General features: G+C 43.5%; 1 protein-coding gene across 9 annotated transcripts in view; it reads right to left on the bottom strand.

Moving 5' to 3' along the window:
• The window catches only part of garnl3 (GTPase activating Rap/RanGAP domain like 3), a 76827-nt gene that overhangs the window by 46118 nt on the left and 16536 nt on the right, over positions 1-14173 (bottom strand). For 7 of the 9 annotated variants that reach the window (XM_085793076.1, XM_085793077.1, XM_085793080.1 and 4 more), the window contains exon 2: positions 6560-6629. In XM_085793076.1, coding sequence (XP_085649202.1) covers positions 6560-6629 — 70 coding nt within the window. Of the gene's footprint in view, positions 1-6559; positions 6630-13083; positions 13933-14173 lie in introns of those variants that run through there. The other 2 variants (XM_085793083.1, XM_085793078.1) reach the window with 2 other exon arrangements.

Below are 14173 nucleotides of genomic sequence, written 5' to 3'. Positions count from 1 at the left end.
AAAAAACAATCCAAAATGAAACAAGCCCCATTACTTTTCATCACTGAAGACTAAAAATCAACAAATATTTACATTTGAGGGGTCAGAGCTGGAGAATTTGGGGTATTTCTTCTGTAAAATCGATCAACAGATTATCAAAATAGTTGAAAACCAAACCATCACTGCCGTAAAAAAAAGTTTCAATTTCTAAACCACCATCCAACATCTGGACAACATTTAAAAAGAAAAAAAGACATTAATAAATTCCATGAAATAGTTAGAAACTCATGTAACTAGTAGGCTACATTTCTCAGTAGGCTATATCACAGAAACTCAGGACCATGTAGTGAGAATCTTGATCTGTTTAATTAATTAAAGTGAAAGCGTGTTGTAACTTTTCAAAGACGACAAGATGCAATCATCCTTTCATGAATAAAAATGTGAATTCATGAATAATAAAACTCGTTTGATCAGTTGAATGCTGCTACACCAGCAGCTCATGGTACATGCTGCTGTTGCTGGTGCTGCTGCTACCTTATGAAATATCAATTAAACTTCTTTATGGAGGGAAATTCAACTTCTGACCACACAGTCTGTCTTTAATGTCACTTATAAGAGTTAGAGACACACACACAAACACACACACACACATACAAACGCACACACATGCTGAGAGTGGGAATAAATTCAGTGTGACGGAGCAGTCAGAAGCCTCCGAGGCTGTGACAGTAACACTGGTGGGCAGGTGTGAGTGGAGACGTCTGCTCACCAGTCACTGTGCAAGACTGACAGCCAACCCTCAACACAGTGTTCCTCACACACACACACACAGACACACACACACAGGCACATGCACACACACAAACACAAACACACACATCTCCTCAGTCATCGCTGTGAGCTACAGAACAACCAAACAGCACCGAGCCCAGACAAATGCACCTGCCCACACACATTGACATGACAGTGTGTGTCTGTGTGTGTCTGAGTTGAGTTTGGGCTTCAGCCTCAATACCTCCAATGTTTTTTTCCCCCATTTCTCCCGTGTGTGGTACAACAAACACACACACAAACAGCGTTGGAGACAACCAGCAACCTCCTGCCGATCCGTCACCGCCTTCAAAGACAATTCAATTCAGTGGAAAAACGCCGCCACCGCCACCAGCGCCGCGCTCTCCAAACTGTTGTGTCAGGATGAAATGGGTTTTAATTGTTGTCGGGGCTTCAGCTTTTAACGCACAACACACAATTAAGCTTTTGAAAAGTGGACTGCGGAGTTGTCACTGAATAAAGCGACAAGACACGCGGGTGGGAGATGCCTTTGTGTTTGTGTTGTTTGTCTCCATCTACGAACGCATGCAGGCAGATGCCGATGTCGATGCGGATTTGTTTGCTCATTTGTGCAGATGAGTGTGAGTCCGTGTGTGTGTGTGTGCGAGAGGTTAATAGGAACCTCACATATGTTGACTGGAGGGACTTGGGCATGTAATATGGGCTGATGGCCACTGTGTGTGTGTGTTTGCAGCGGTGTATTGATTTCCTTTAGTCCTTGGTGTATTTAGTGAATCAAACTTCCTGCTTTGTCTCTTACTTTTTTTTTTTTACCCCCATGTAACAAAAGGGCCCTCCGGCATTTACAAGGCAGCAGCAATACACACACATGTGAACACACACACAGAGCTGACTCTCCACTCTCACTTTTATCCTGGAGAACTGAACCAACAAACTCCCATGATTCAATGTGTTCAACAGAAGTGAACCTACAATGAAAATCTGAGCCGAGAGAGAGGATAGACGTAAAAAAAAAAAAGAAAAAAAAAAGGAATATCTCAACAATTACTGGATGGATTGATATGAAATGTTGCTCCGACATGCATGGTCACCAGAGGGTGGATCACCCGGACTTTGGCGATCATTTGACATTTCATTTAAACGCCACCATGAGGATGACAACAGTATGAACAGATGGATGGCGATGACATTTGTTACTTATGTTCAAGTTCCCCAGAGGATAGGTTTTCTAATGTGTGTTTCTCTGACTTTTCCTCTTAATTTATTCGTGGTCACCAGAGGGTGGTTCACTCAGACTTCACTGATCAACTGACCTTTTTATCTAAACATCTAAATAACACACTGTACATTTGCAGGTCAACATATGGGATGGACATGACATTTGCTGCAGATGTTCGAGTTCCCCAGAGGATAAATTCAGTTCAACTTTCTTGTTTCTCTGACTTTTCCTCTCCTACTATACCACAAACAGATCAGTGTTTTAATTTCTCCTGTGAAATATCTCAATTCAGTCTCTGGCTTGTCCTCAAAGTTTTCCAAAGAGAGCTGACAGCTCCCAGATGATGAACCTTGATGATTCCATGACTTTTCGTCTTGTGCCAACATTGACATTTTCTTTCAATTTACTGAAATAACTACTGTAGATCGACTGCAGTTAAATTTAGTTCAACCTGTCACAGTCTGCAGAATATGAATTGTAAAAACTAACTTTTGCAGCATATCAAAGTTGCTGTTTGTTAGTATTTTGAATTCCAGCATGCATAGATTCACACATTTGTTGCTAATTAGCAAATGCTAACAGTGTGTGTTGGAGTTGATATGAGCATTTAACAAACAGAAAAAAAAGAGTTTCCGTCTCCATCTGTGGAAGCTCTCCTGAATTAGATTCAAATGTAACTGGATGATATTATACAGGTCAGTCCAGTCAGAAATAGCTGGTTCATGTGTACACATGGACCACGGTGAATCATATCACCATCACCATAACGGTGCCTGTGGAGGTGCCTGATCTTATTGGTGACGGCTCCCGCCAATTCCACGATGCCAAAAATAAAACAAACAGACAGGGTGAGTCACGGCTCTGCTTATGCTGCTCTCTCTTATTAGGGAGACCCTGCTTTGAATCAGAAATCTCCCACTTGTGCTGAGACATAGAAGAAAACATGTTCGGGAATAAACCAGAGCCAAACTAAAGGAAATAATGAGGGATGTATAAAAGCTGAGGTCATGGCTACTTTTTTTTTAATAACTGTTGTAGCAAAATAGAAAATCATTAGGAGCAACAAATGTGTTACATCGGCTGTTTTGTACAAGTACTTGTTGTTTTTTCTAAACAAATCCTTTATAAATTGAGTATATATCAAACCATGACATTTTTTTGATCAAATTATATTAAAAGGAAGTAAAAGACAATGGATTAATTACATTTTATCCACATAAATAATGTCCTGGAGTCACAGGATTCACTTTGACTTCTGTTTACAGGTCAGTATGGCAGTTGTAGCTCACATAAAATAAGAATGGGGAAGGAAATAAAGAGATATTTTATAGGAAAGCAGCAAAGAAGAACCAAGGTCTCAAACTGTTTCATCAAAAGAACTAGAAAAGAAATTATAAGACCTGATAAAACTGACATCTTACTAACATCAAGTCTTTTAACAAACAACCTGTAGGCTACATGCAGTAAAACTAACCACAAGCAGGAATGATGGTACCAAACACGATCCCTTCTTTTAGTACGCCGTCTTTTGTCCTGCATTTCAGAGAGCTTCGACCTCAGCAGGGTTATTATCTCAGCTCCGCTCACTGACATCCCACCTCCACAGACACCAAGCATGAGGCCACACAGCACAGATATGACAGTGAGTCTGTGCTGTTATAGTGCAGTGATACAGGTGGCATCAATCTGAGGCACACTCAAAGAGAAACATATCTAAACAGTGCATGGAGAAAAAGCAAATTGATTGATTAAACTGACTTGATTCATTCAAATTAATTCACACAAGGTAAATGCAGTGTTGTTCATGGGGAAATGAAGGTTCAGGTTGGGTTTAGGAGGATGATGACCAACACAGTCAGCGTTAACACCAGTAACCACTTGGTTAAGGATAAGGTCGGAGCAATCACGGTCCGTCAAAGCAGAGCGTCTCCTGCGTTGAGGTCTGCGTCACCGTCTACTCTCTGCTGTCAACACAAGGAGCTGTTTGTTCACTGAAAGACAACCAGCCCCCCCTCCGAATTTCCACAGACTCTATCCACCGACCTTTGCACAAACCTCCCACTGAGGCACAGAGCTTTTTTTTTTTCTTTGCTTGCAGAACCAGCACCAGACTCGACAAAAACACTTTTCCTTCTATGTTCACACACAAGCAATTATATTCATTCTCCCACAGAAAAAAAAACAACAAAGACTTAATTTCACTGCAGAGTCAAGGACCAAAGATAATTGCTGAAATGTGAGCCTGGCATCATGTGCTTATCCTCCCTGAGGTTATTTCTGAAGATCAACCTGGGTTTATCAAGGTCTGCCATTCATTTTCCATGATCCACAGACTCTTTTATTAAACATACCACACAGCTCTCTGATCCCTCCAGGAGCCCTCGTGTCTTAAAAAACAGACTCAGACTGGAAAGCATTATTTCTTTTTTGGTTTATACACTTAGTTCATATACTTAGTTGTTAAACCTCTGGGCCTGAGTCAGTCGTATCATTACAGAGGATAGGCTGGTTAGTATGAATGAACCACTCATCAGAAGTTGTTAGTGGCTCAGTTAGCTTAGCATAGCTTAGCATACTGGTAACAGGAAGTGAAGGCTCGGCTTCGGGGCTCTACATATTTGAATTTGGAGGGAGAAAATATTTAAAATCCTGGTTGGAAACGAGCTGTGAACAGTAGAAAGTCCAGCTCTCATTTATTTTTTTCCATCAACCACAACCCCCTCCTTTGAGCGAGATTTTTTGGTCTCTGTTGAGTCACATTTAACAAAATGTCACCAATGTGATTGATTTTGTCTTGTTTCTAGCCTGGCTAACACTAGACCTCAACTCAATGTAGATTGAGATTCGGTCTGAGAACCACGCGTTCATTTTTTCATATTTGAGGCGTGGTTTATGAAAGCCCAGAGCTGTTTATTGGGCGCTACAGATGTCTATCAAATGCGTCTGTATGTAGTTTACAGCCGATCGTATTAATCACACCTGATGACGTGTGTAGAGCAAGTTTGCGGTCCAAACTACTTAAAACATTTTCTAACGCTGCATCGAAAGGTAAAAGCGTCTGCCGCCATGTTGGATCAAAAAACAAAGTCGCTTCGGTATGTCGTCATCGTTTTGCTGCCCCCTCCCCCGTTCTGTGATTGGCTCCCTTATTGAGGGAAAAATCGGGTCAAGAGCGAATAAAATCGCGCAGTGGGTATATCCGGGCTATCTTGTTTCAATCATCACTCCATCATTTCACTTTTTTATCCTGCATAAACAACAAATACCCTATGTCCAATTAGACAAGTGGCAGCTTTTTATGAAATAAAATAGATATTTACAGTAGGTCCCTGCTCTGATAAGCTGTTGTGGGCGTTTTTCTTTATTATGCAACATAATCAATAATGTATTAAAAGCATTTATCATTTCAGCAAAGCCAGTGTCTGTCATCACACCTGGGATGTTCACAGCTGTTTTCCTATCTTTTCATCCATTGTTCTAATCGACAAGTGCGCATTGTGTCTTCGTATTGAGCGTGGCGGTGATGGATCACTGAAACTCTCTCGGCTTGTTGCTACGTATAGAAAAAAAACAAACTCCCCAAATATCCAACTGTAGACTAGAGACGACGCAGCAGCTGACCTGATGTCACGGGGTCGTACCAACATGCGAAGTGCAAAAGAGGAACAGCGGCTCTGTGACGCTCACACTTTGACTATCAAGACGATCAGTGACCTCATTCTGACTCACACCCACCACAATGTTTGGACACACACACACACACACACACAAACAGAAGTACTGTGTGTAGTGTCAGTCTGCTCGTGCTGATAGGTGGCCTGCGGTTTCTCCTCAACACTAATCAGTCAAACGCGTGGTGTGCAGCACTCATGGACAAAAACCCACAATATGTCTCTGGTAGGAAGCACGATCGCAGCGTGAAACTCTAGGACTTCCTGTCGCTCTGGGCTATCGGGATGCAACAGAGACTCACGAGCTCACACAGTGGAGAGATGCACACACTCACAAACACTCCCAACACCACCACACCACCTCCTCCTCCCAGAGCAAAGCAGCAATGACTCAACAGCTTAGTAATCAACCACAAAGACACACACTGTGCAGCAGCTTTTTACACCGGCAGCGTCAAAACAAAACAAAACAAAACAAATGAACTTTGGGAGAAGGCTGAACGGGCAGGAGGAGGAGTGAGTGTGTGAGTGAGTGAGTGAGTGAGTGAGTGGAGCACCCAGTGTGATCGGCGCTGGCACAATAGCACATCACTGGACCACACCCAATACGTCATGACTCATCAGTCCCCAGCTACCCCCCCTCTTTTCTCTCCTCTCCTCTCTCCTCCTCTCTCTGCCGCCGTCCGTCCATCCATCCATCCATCCATCCATCCATCCATCCATGCCAACAGAAAAGAGGAGGAAGAGCCAGAGCAGGAGGGGGAGATCATGATGAACAGAAGAAGGAAACATGAGGATGCAGACACAGTGAGACACACATACACACACACAAAAAAAAAGAAGAGACACAAACAGATGAGTGAGTGAGTGCGTTGTGGGTGGGTGGGTGGGGACTCACCAGCTCGACCGAACCATAGTGTTTCCTGCTGAAGTCTCCACGCCTGCAGCCCAGGTCCTCCGAGGCGGAGCTGTAACACAAACTCATGGTCAGAAAAAACGCAGGGCCTGTTCGTTCGTCTCATCACAACACAACACAACACTACACAACACGACACACGCAAACACACAGAAATGGCCACGACGTCGCCTCATACACAAGGGGCAGTTGCAGCATCTGCTTTTCCCTGAAGTCTCTTTATCGCACTTTATCGCCTTCTTCTTCATTCACTTTTGTTCACAAATAACGTTCTTTCCCCTCTTTCTCTTTCTCTCTCTCTCTCTCTCTATCGCCTCTTTCCCTCTTTCTTTCTTCCTTCCTTCCTTCCCGTCTTTCTTTTTCCTTCCCCTCCTCCTGTCTGTGCCTCTGACGGCGTGACGGGGGCTGGCTGGTGGCATGGTGACTTGCTGGGAGCGGCGGCCAACCCAGTTCTGATTGAGATGTGGGTCCTGATTGAATTAAACCCCAGTGATAGATGGAGACTGGCTGGGAGAGCTGACTGCTGGTCAAATAGTCAAATGCACGCACACACACACACACACACACACACACACACACACACACACACACACACACACACACACACACACACACACACACACACACACACACACACACACACACACACACACACACACACACACACACACACACACACACACACACACACACACACACACACATGGTAGATCCAATCGCTTCTATAGAAGAAAGCGACACACACACACACTGGACCGGAGAACGAACGAAGAAGTCGTGCGAACAGAGCTGAAAATGTTTAAGGCTCAATTTCAAAGTTTATGTGGTCTTATAGAGCCACTTGTAAGATACATGTACCTCTAGTTTATCTCTAGTGTCAGATAAAACCCTTCTCACATGCTAAGCTTATAATAAATTCATTAAAAACTACTGAGATGTCAACAAAGCTGATGGTTGACCAAAGCAACCATATATGTGGCTGCTTCGGTCAACCACATATATGGTTGACCGAAGCATGTCACAGATATGTCTTTAAGACACCTGGGAACTATTTTAATTTGTGGAAAGGGGGCATAATATGTCTCCTTTAAGACTGAAAGCAGGTAGAAACAGCTAGCCTGACTCCCTGTAAAGGCTAAACCCCGTGTACCAACATCGTTACACAGCTCACATGTTGCATTTTGATTAATACAGAGGCAGGATGTGGTCACTTTCTCAGAAATTGTTCTAAAAATAGTAGGTGCTGTTTCACTCCCCTAGGGGTCAGCAGAGGTACTGCAGGGGGGGTCATGACATGTTTGGTTGATTATACAATTTTCTTAACAATGTTTTTTTGTTTCCACATTTAAGCTTAAAATGAAAACGTCAATTTGAATAGCTTGCAGAATGCATTAAAAGACATTGTTAATATTGCCATTGGTATCAGCTAACACGGTCTGTTGGTATGACCATGAATATATAAACCTCTTTATTATTTGAATAGCTGAGTGTTGAATCAAGGGTACGTTTATACATGGTACTAGGCCCAATGTATATAATACACGATTTCATAAATATTTAAAGAAGGGGGTCCCTGCTTCGTCTCTACATTAGTTTGGGGGTCCTTGGCCTGAAAAACGTTGAAGACCTCTGCTATAGTCTATCTATACTAACTCTAGCTGCATATTTACAGCACAGACATTAGATCGTTGTCAACATCCAACTCATGACAAATGAGATATGTGGCACGTTTCCGAATAATTGAAGTTGTGCAAGAGTTTACAACACAGCGACTTTGCTGGAGTCTCAGTTCAGAGTCAGTTGGCAGACGTATCGCTGAACAGCCCCATGTATCACTCCTAATATTCAGCCATCATGATCGCATTACTATCGATCCCACCTCGATCCAAAACAGACGAATCACTTGATATCAACGGAAAAAAGCCTAAAAATTGTAGAGCGAAATTAAACAAGGAATAACAAGCAGGAGTTGAGGGGTATTATTCTGAAATGATCGACGACACAACAGCCAAGCACAACAGCAGCGTCCTCAGAGCTCCCTCTGTAATAGGATTTGATTTCTTTGGGAGTCTAAATGTAACACGAATCTGGTTAAATCCTATTAAAAATGAAGTCATTAGAGAAGCAAAAAATAAATAAAAAAATCGTTGCCAGTGGTGGTGAGGTGTGCCAAAGTAGTTTCTCACATTATACACAGGGACAGCGGTTAAACTGAGGAAACAAGGTGGTTCCAGTGGTTAGTCAAGGACTTTCTTTTTCTTTTTTCCATTTTTAAAAGAAGAATACGTCAAGGATTAGATCCTAATACAAAACCCACGGGGTGCTGCTGTGCTGGTGAGCTACTGGTGCACGGTAACACTTCACATGTGCACAGTCAGCAGCAGCACACGACGAGCCTCAGCAGCACAGACTTTAGATAGATCGTCACACTGCAGCTGCATGGTTGCATCTCATCACTGCTACATGCAAACCGATAGTTATTGTGGCAAAACACACATTTGATATATAGTAACTTTTGATATAAAGGGATATTTTCTGACATCTTAGGGAACATATTATAAAGTGAATTGCTCCAGGACTCCATCTGCATCCAGTATCTGTATGATTGTCTTCTGTCTCTGCTTCCTCTCCTGACCACATCCCCCACTCCCTGTCCTGTCTGTCTATCTCCCCCCTAACTCTTCCCCCCAGGTTTCTCTCTCTCTCTCTCTCTCTCTCTGCAGAGGAGGAGATGAAGGCAGAGTGGGGTTGTTAATACATAATGTACACTCAAGCTTAAAGGACATATTTTAAAGTGCATCTGTACAACAGGATGTAGCCTATTCATCACTGCTTCATTTCCTTATACCCGCTCTCTTCCTGCTTGCTTTTTTTTTTTGCGACCATGGGTGGGGGTGGGGGTCTGCTGGAGCTCCATATACTGCACCTCACCCACTTTTTTCTCCTCAGCATCCAGGTCGCTATCTCTCCTTACCCTTCACCTTTCCTTTCAGACGAAAAGGATTTTACATCGGAGGATGGGTGGGTGGGTGGGGGGGATAATTAAGTTGCACCCACCCCACCCACCTTGCTAATGAAAACCGCTCTATCTCCTGGTGAAGCTCCTCTCCTTCGGGAAAAGGCTTTTAGAGTCCGGGGATGTTTAAGTTTATATATTTATACATTTTTTATGTTAGAAGTGGGAAAAAAAAGAGTTGTTTTCTCTTGGTTTTAAAATTGCACATGCTACCAACAACATCCCTCAAGTGGCTGTGGTTCAAGAGAGATATTTTGTTTAATAACCTTGGTTAAACGGTTTGGCTTTCTGGCTTGAGTTGTTCTGCATCAAAGCAGTCACTTGGCGGGTTTCGTGCACTAGATATTCTTTTTCAAAAACCTCAACACTTGGCTCTGCAATGCCCGCAGGGAAAAGTGTTTACTGCCAGGGTGAGAATGTTCCTTTTGTTTCTTTGGGAAAACATTCATTTTGTTCAATTTTAGCTTCTTCACTTTAAAAAAAAACAAAAAACGAGAGGTATTTTAACACGTGTAGGAGGAGGAGGAGGAGGAGGAATCGCAGCCTGTGGTGAACTAAGAGCCGTTTGCACACACAAGGTGGTTTCTGTCAGACCAAACAGATGAGCAACGTTCAAGCGATGCTGACACCTATTAAAGAGGTGGAACGGGCCGGGGGGAGTAAAGTGCCTCCAGTCTGATGAGAAACAACAGAGCGCCGGGAGTTCAACAGCAAGCGAGAATGACACATCCAGATTTCAAGTACAGTATTTGTACAAAGAATCAAAGCTGCAACAACATTGAATAAAAAGAAAATGAAAAAAGCACATCCTCTTGATGTCAGAGATTCTTCCTCTGCATCAAACCAAGGACTTAAGTTTCTCAATATTGAATAAGTGCTGAGTTTGAGTAAAGATTATTTATTGCTTCTCATAAAGCGCCGATATTATGAAGGTTTTATGTCCATTTTATATCCTTTGCTGTTTTTCATATTATATTCGAGTCATATTAGCGGTGCAGCTCTGGGGGGTCCGTCCACATCTTAAATCCAGACTGAAATATCTCGACAGCTATTCTTGAGATTGCCAAGGAATTTCTTACAGTAATTCATGTTTCCCGTAGGATGAATTGTAACTCAGCTCAAAGCTGCGCCGACACACAGAGCTGCTGCTGACGATGATAACTACTATGTATAAATATGGACGCCCTGTTAACCTGCACTCACTCACTCACGAGCTGCACAACATGCATTTGACATATATGGCTGAAAAAGAGGGAGAAAAAAAACCATTATCTTGGATTCGAAGCTGCTGTCCATGTGTTTGGAAATCATAAGTTGAACTCTGCACCCCTCTGCAACAGTTCAGCTATCCCACTTTCCAGCAGCGTAATGGCTGTTAGCCAAAGAAAAATGACTTTGAAAGCTTGGAACCAAAGAGAAATCGCTCTGAAACAGAAAGAGGTAGAATGGATATTCATTACTCAACTGCTGCCCTCAGTAATGGAGTACGGGAAAGGTTACAAATTGTGGTTTCTGTCACAAGGCAATGGACAGCGGCTCCATACATACAGTCAAATGTGAAGTATAAATCACCAGTGCACAACACTGATCGTATGAATCCTCCCTGTGCTGCTGAAGACAAAGAGGTTACGTCACATAACCGAGTGGTGACCCTTTAAACTCGTCAATTGTTCCACAAAGAGACACAGAAAAACCAAATAAAGCGATAAGCGATACCAAACACAAAGACTGTTGAGATTGTTGACAATAAAATGCATTAAAAAAACAGGTTCATTAACTGGCAACACGTGCAGAAATGACCTAACATTTCACTTCCCTCTGTCTCGCACATCCATACCTGGCGACTACACCTGACAGTCTAAATAATTCAAGTGTCAGTCGACTGTTTTCTGCAGCAGTTCCCGCTACAGAGGCGCCAGAATCACATGGTGAAATGACACAGATTAGAAACGTTCCCAGTGCACACGTGTACATGTAACAGGTTCAATCTGGGAACTTTGTTGAATCCAAAACCATTGCACCAACATAACAAACACAGATGATGATGATGATACAGATGTTGCTCGGTGCACTAAAAGCATCACACACTTTCCGCACCGCACACAGCTTGTGATGAACGAATAAGTCACAGTCGTTTTGCCACAGTGATGAATGGAGGGATCAATTAACGCCATAACAAGCCATAACAGCAATATGACAAGAGCAATTAATGAAATTATCCTTAGCTTCTCTTTGGTCCCTCTCTCTCTCTCTCTCTCTCTCTATCTCTCTCTCTGTGCAAATGCAGCTACCAGCATGATGTGCAGACTAGAGCAGCCTTTGGCACAGAGCTGGATGTATGTTTACTATATGATACCTCTGCCTCAGTGCTGCTCAAGTGTCACCGCACCCCCCCACCCAATCCCCCATCCCCCAAAGCTCTGTGCCTGGTGTTGCTTTAAAACTGGTAAAGAGCTGCTGCTGCTGCTGCTGCTTCTGCTGCTGCAGTGGTGGCATTTTCAGATCAGTCATCAACAGTAAAAGAGAGAGAGAGAGAGGCTGGAAATGAGCGACCAGCAGCACACAGAGTGTAGCCTATAACCTTGGACTACATCTGAACTCAGCTGCACAGTTAAAGCCAGATGCTCAGCCTTCAGCGTGGCCACCACCACCACCACCACCATACGTTATTCTGCTGCTGCTGCTGCTGCTGCTGTCACACACTGCCCGAGCCGCGAGCACCTCCAGTCTACCTTGAACTGAGACTGAGAGGCACGACATGAATTATTCACCGTTTTCCACGCGTGTAGCTACATACCCTACTGTAACGTCCAGCCCTCCCCCAGACGTGAAATGAAACAAAAAAAAAGAGAGAGAGATAGCTCAATTAATAATCAAGGGATGAACCAACCAACCAACTAACAACCACCACCACAGTTTTATAAAAACAAAGCTGCACATCACAGAGTAAAACCCAGCGCTGTGGTTTTAATTAAAAAGCTGTTGTGGCTCAAAGAGTCTGTTGTTGAGGAGCGTCAATACTTCCAGACTGGAGAAGAGGAGACTTGTGGATTCAGTGGCGCTCAGTTTGCCATGCAAAGTAGGAAATAGGAAGACAAAATAAAAAGATCAATACTCAATACTATATATCATGCACTTGATACACAACTAGACAAGTATAGTGAAAACTATCCTCCGAAACAAGTCGATCACTGTCAACATTATGAACCGATGTCGCCGCGTAACGTGACACTTTACGCACCGAACAAACGGAGCAGGTGTTTTTTTTTTTTTTCCAGCTTTGTCTAAATTGCTCAGGGCTGCAGCAATAAAAAAAAATAAAAAATAAAAACTGCCATCGGTGCTGCAGGGAAACGACAGAGCGACGGCACAGAGCTGCACATTCAACAGATGAGAGGTGACATGCACACACACACATATACACACACAGGTAACAGTATAGGATGTGTTGGTGTTGTTTTGTTTTGTGTGTTTTTGTGTTTGTTTTTACCGCTGATTGAAAGTCAACAGTTTGTTGGACGCTGGATCCACACTGTTCATGTCCCCATGCGATGTCAGTCCAGCGGACAAGGCGACAACAACAAACCGGTGTCTCTCTCTCTCTCTCTCTCCCTCTGAGTGTCTCTGTGTGTTGTTGTTTCTGCCTCTTCTCCTTCTCCTTCTTCTCCTTCCCTCCGGTCTGGTCCTCCTCCGGCTAAGAGCTCAGGAGCATCACTGCGGCGCAAACTCCGACAACAGCTGATCTCAACCCGGCTGGTGGTCGTCCGACTCTTTTTTCTCTCTCTCTCTCTCTCTCTCTCTCTCTCAGTGCTCTTGGCTCCGTGAGCGCGCGCAACTGGTCACAGCATGATGGTGAAGCGGAACAGCTCTGCCATAGGAGTCTCTCTCTCTCTCTCTCTCTCTCTCTCTCTCTCTCTCTCTCTGTCTCTCTCTTTCTCTCTCTCTCTCTCTCTCTCTCTCTGTGAGTGTGTCTATCTCTCTCTCTCTCTGTGGTGCATTTCAAGCCAACACAGGTTTTCGCTGGAGGCTCTGCAGAGCAAAAGGCGCCATTCAGAGCAGATTATTCTTATCGCTCCTTTTTTTTTATCCCCCCTTCTTCTGCTGCTTCTTCTTCTTCTTCTTTGACTTGCTGCTGTTACATCATCGTCAATTACGCAAAGCTTCTCTACAGTGACAGTAGACAGTATCCCGGAGCGCAAAGTGATGTCAGGATGCAGGAGGAGAGGGGCTGACTGAGGCTGCATGGGGCTGAGTCTCTGTCACCCGGTGCGAGCTCTCAGCCAGAGCCCGACATGAAGAGACACTAACACATCGGCTATAAGCTTGTGTGTTGTTTTCCTGTTTTCTAAAAAAAAAAAAAAGTGGCTCTCGGTGAGTTGGGAAGCTGAGAAGAGCAACACATGTCAGTGTGAGTGCAGCTTTTGGATCCTGCACTGTCTAATTAATGGCATAATTAATAGGCAATAAGTAAATTATTAATAACCCTTAACAGATCAATTATAGGGCTTTCATATCGGCACAGTTTAAGGTTGCCAGGTTGTCCGGTGTTTATCCTTTCTTTATAAGCCAATAGAAATGCT

The sequence above is a fragment of the Trachurus japonicus genome, chromosome 12 (assembly GCF_045865225.1).
Source record: "Trachurus japonicus isolate A0001 chromosome 12, Traja_1.0".
NCBI lineage: Eukaryota > Metazoa > Chordata > Actinopteri > Carangiformes > Carangidae > Trachurus > Trachurus japonicus.
Note: the sequence above shows the minus strand (reverse complement) of the source record. Positions and strands in the feature narration are given on the sequence as shown.